Genomic DNA, 4,155 nt, shown 5'->3' with positions numbered 1-4,155 from the left:
CACCCCGATAAACTAAATTCTGATATAAATTACCCATTTAATATTTCTTTTTGTACATTACCTAGGTAAAATTCATATATAAGTGTTAATCTTTCAAAATATTTTGAAGATAATTTTCAGCGGAAAACACAAGATTAACTAAAGTATTGTCAAAACATCTCATTAAATACTATGTTTGATAAAAATGCCTAAGGGAGTATACTTTAAAATATTTTTATCTTTATTCGCTTGAAGACAAGCAAAAGCTTAAGTGTGGGGAAATTTGATAACTCCTAAATTATACACGTTTTTGAATACATTTTGATGAGTTATTTTGGCATTTTAAAGGCATTTTAAGTACTTTAACAAATAAAAATGGATAAAATGAAGAAAAAAGAATTTTTAATGTTTTGTTTGAGAAATGTGTTAAAACAGGACTAAAAATAGGAAAAAGAACAAAGTATTGAAGAAATACTAAAAATCTGCGTGCTGTCATCGTTTTGGCCATATTTTGAGCATCTAGACTCCGTTTTCGACGAGCCACCTGTCAAAACGACCGCAACACAAAAATATACAACAACATGGAGGAAGCTGGCTTGGTTAAAGGGAAGTCATCGGCTTGGCCAAGGAAGCCACCAGCTTCGGTCAAAAAGTCAACATTTTGTCGAACAAGTTTTTCTTGGCCTCCAAGCTCAGATCTGAAGTGAAGCTGCCAGATTGACATCTAAAGCCGCCGGCTTGGACCTAAAATGCGTTTTCTTGAGCGTAACGATCAAGTATTGAGTGGAAAAAATGTCACCGTCAAAGAAAGCCGGGGGGCTTTGTACGAAGCCGCCGGCTTGGCAAAGATTTCGAGGCCTAAATACTGGCTGAATTTTACAGTTTTCAATGTACCTTTTCATTATATCTCTCTAGTTATGAAATTTTGTAGTTTAGGCTTTATTTTAGGGTTTCTTTTCAATGTAACCTTGTAATTTTGCATTCGAATTCAAGTTTCTTTCATTTAATCAAGGTATCTTTACTTTATTATTCCCATATCTCTTTAATTAGGTCTTTATTTACTGTTAACTGTTTCTGTTCATCTCTAACTATGAAATAAACGTTCATAGTGGTTACTTAGACGAAAATTGTGAAAATCTGGGATTTAAGATGAAGACGCTGGCTTCAGCAGACCAAACCGTCGGCTTGACTAGATCAAAGCCTCCGGCTTCCATGCTCAATTCGTGCAGTTTCTGGTTCGTTTCCAGATCTGTATGATTAAGTTTCAGTAATGATATTTGAACTGTTTTGAATCTGTTATGCTTTAATACACTTGTTTGGCATGCTTAATGATTAGATAACATGATTTTAGGATTCATTAGTACTTAATCCGATGATATATTATTCGATTCATGCTACTTGTTTAGATCTAGTCAATCAAACTTGTTAAATTGAATTGCATGCAACTAAGTTAAAACAACACAATAGTGATAAACTTGTTGAATTTGATTTACACTTATATAATAGAGTTTAATATTGTTAGGCTTAGTCGAAGATCCTCTATTTAGATGTGTTTACTTAATGATTGCATGAAAACCAAGTAATAATTGACTTTTAGCTAGTAACTTGAGTTGATTTACTTGATGTTTAATTGTTTATATAATTTGTCAATCTATTTGCATGTTAGTCCGCATCATAAGATTAATATGTATCATTTATAAATTGAACACTAAGAATTGAGATGTTAGCTATGCACATCACATGTCTAGCATATGCTTTAGGTCCTACCTTATGAATTATATGCGACATTTAGCTTAACCTTTTAGGGATAATGATTGGTCTATGATTGTTATCTTGCTATTTGTTAATATAAGTTATGAAATAATTAATATATTTCCCTTATGATTCGCACGTCCTTGTAATCACTTCTCTTTTATATTGTTTATTTAATTTAAATCTTTATTTTATCTTTCCTAAATAGTTTATTAAAAGTTATCTAAAACATATCCTTAATCATGTCTTTCCTAAGAGATAATAATTCCAACTTAACAACTCTTATCTGCTTCCACGCTCTCTTAGGACGATAACCTAAAATACTACATCTAACCGGCTTTTGTTGCTCGTTAGGGTGTTAAAAGTAAAATAAATGTTTTATGAATTTAAAAGTTGAAAGATAATTTAAGCACTACTGCACACACTTTTGACACATCACAATGTAATGCTCGAAGCAAAATTTGAAGGAAAGGAAATATGGGAGGCAATTAAAAGTTGTGACAACTCGAAATCTCCTGGTCCCGATGGCTTCAATACGAAATTTTAAAAAAATTCTGGTGGCTAACTATGGAGGACCTCATCAAGGAGCTTGATTGCTTTTGGGACAAAATAGAAATATCCCGAGGTTGTAACGCGCCTTTTATTACGCTTATACCCAAAAATACGAATCCTATCAGTTTTAATGAATATCGACCGATTTTCCTTATTAGAAGCTATTATAAAATTCTAACGAAGATACTCTCCCTCTGATTGTCCAAAGTTATACACAAAGTAGTAGGGTGCGAACAGACAGCTTTCCTACAAAGCAGAAGTATATTAAATTGTGTACTTATCGTAAATGAAGTGATCGATGAATTAAAGGGGAAGAAAAAGAAAGGTCTCATTTTCAAAATTGACTTTGAGAAAGCGTTCGATTGTATAAATTGGAACTTCTTATCTTATCAATGGAGAGCTTAGGATTCGGTTCCAAGTGGATCAGATGGATGAAAGCGTATTTATCTTCGGCATCTATTTCAGTTCTAATTAAAGGATCACCCACCATAGAATTTTCATCTGAAAGAGGCGTCCATCAAGTGGACCCAGTTTCTCCATTCTTATTTATTATTGCAGCTGAAGGTCTTAACATCACAACTAAGAGAGCTATTTCTAGTGGCTTCATCAAAGGTGTCGAGGTCGGACAAGATAAGATCGTGGTATCACATTTTCAATACGTAAATAATACTATTTTTTTGGGAGAATGGAGCAAACGTAACGCATCTAACATTGCTAAGCTACTAAAGTGCTTTGAGTAATTATCGTGATTAAAAGTCAATTTCAAAAAAAGTAACATATACAGTTTAGGGGTCATCAAAGAAGAAGTAGACGATTGGCTAATCGACTAAATTGTGCGACAGGGACCATTCCTTTTAATTACTTAGGAATGTCTATCGGTGTCAAGATGAACAAAGTAGCAGCATGGAATAATTGAAAAGATCAAAAAACGACTATGAGACTGGAAAGCCAAAACAGTTTCCTTCGGTGAACGTCTTTCCATGGTGAAATCGGTTTTATCTATTATCCCGTTATATTACTTTTCGCTATTTCAGGCACCCACATAGATCATAAAAATACTTGAATTTTTGGACGCAATTTTTTCTGGGGCGGGCATGAGGTTGACAAGAAACTTTGTTGGGTAAAATGGGATCCGATTTTATTGCCATATAAAAAGGGTGGTCTTAATATTGGTTCACTTTTTGCTCACTACTTTGCAAATGGTGGTGGCGCTTTAAAAACAAACCAAATACTTATTGGACTAGAATCATAACTAGCAAATTTGGGATAGATGGTGGCTGTCCTGTTTCGAATTCCTGTAGGTACACATCAGGTGGCTCGACATGAAATGAAATAATCAAAATGGGCAAACTAATCGATGATATGGGGATCCAATCCTCGAGTTCCCTCATAAAAGACATTGGAAATGGTAACCCAACAAGCTTTTGGAACATAATTTGGATTGGGTCGTGCAGCTTAAAAGAAAAATACATCAGGCTCTACAACCTTGAATCGAACAAAGAAGCCAACATCATGGATAGAATTAACAGGGATACTTCTGATGTATGTATATTACTCAAGTAACAAAATAGTAAATCGAAATTAATTCATTTACTATTCATATGAATAGTAAATAAAATGAAATTAATTAATTTACTATTCACATGAAAGTGATATGATAGAAATTATTAATTATAAGTTACATAACATACCCCTAAAGTATTTGAGAAATACGACTTTTTAAAATCAAATCAAACGAAATATGATATTACAGACAAAGAAATCGAAAACAATATATTTTTTGATTTGCTTTTAGCTACCAAACAAACAGAGTATATCATATATTCATATATATATGATCGTTGGGTTATGAGATCAGTAAGAGAGAAGAGA

The 4,155-nt window shown here is 33.1% G+C and overlaps 1 protein-coding gene across 1 annotated transcript; it reads left to right on the top strand.

Moving 5' to 3' along the window:
• The first annotated feature begins 2,675 nt into the window (after positions 1-2,675).
• On the top strand, positions 2,676-3,199 carry LOC139859935 (uncharacterized). The gene is made up of 2 exons (XM_071848713.1): positions 2,676-2,924; positions 3,068-3,199. Exons 1-2 carry the CDS (start codon positions 2,676-2,678, stop codon positions 3,197-3,199), a joined length of 381 nt encoding a protein of 126 aa, XP_071704814.1.
• The last annotated feature ends 956 nt before the right edge of the window (positions 3,200-4,155 follow it).

The sequence above is a fragment of the Rutidosis leptorrhynchoides genome, chromosome 7 (genome assembly GCF_046630445.1).
Source record: "Rutidosis leptorrhynchoides isolate AG116_Rl617_1_P2 chromosome 7, CSIRO_AGI_Rlap_v1, whole genome shotgun sequence".
Classification (NCBI taxonomy): Eukaryota; Viridiplantae; Streptophyta; class Magnoliopsida; order Asterales; family Asteraceae; genus Rutidosis; species Rutidosis leptorrhynchoides.
Note: the sequence above shows the minus strand (reverse complement) of the source record. Positions and strands in the feature narration are given on the sequence as shown.

Coding starts and splice junctions, on each gene's coding strand:
- LOC139859935 (XM_071848713.1), top strand. CDS start 2,676: ATGGAGAGCTTAGGATTCGGTTCCAAGTGGATCAGATGGATGAAAGCG. Junction 2,925..3,067: donor TCGGACAAGATAAGATCGTG/GTATCACATTTT, acceptor TAACATATACAG/TTTAGGGGTCATCAAAGAAG.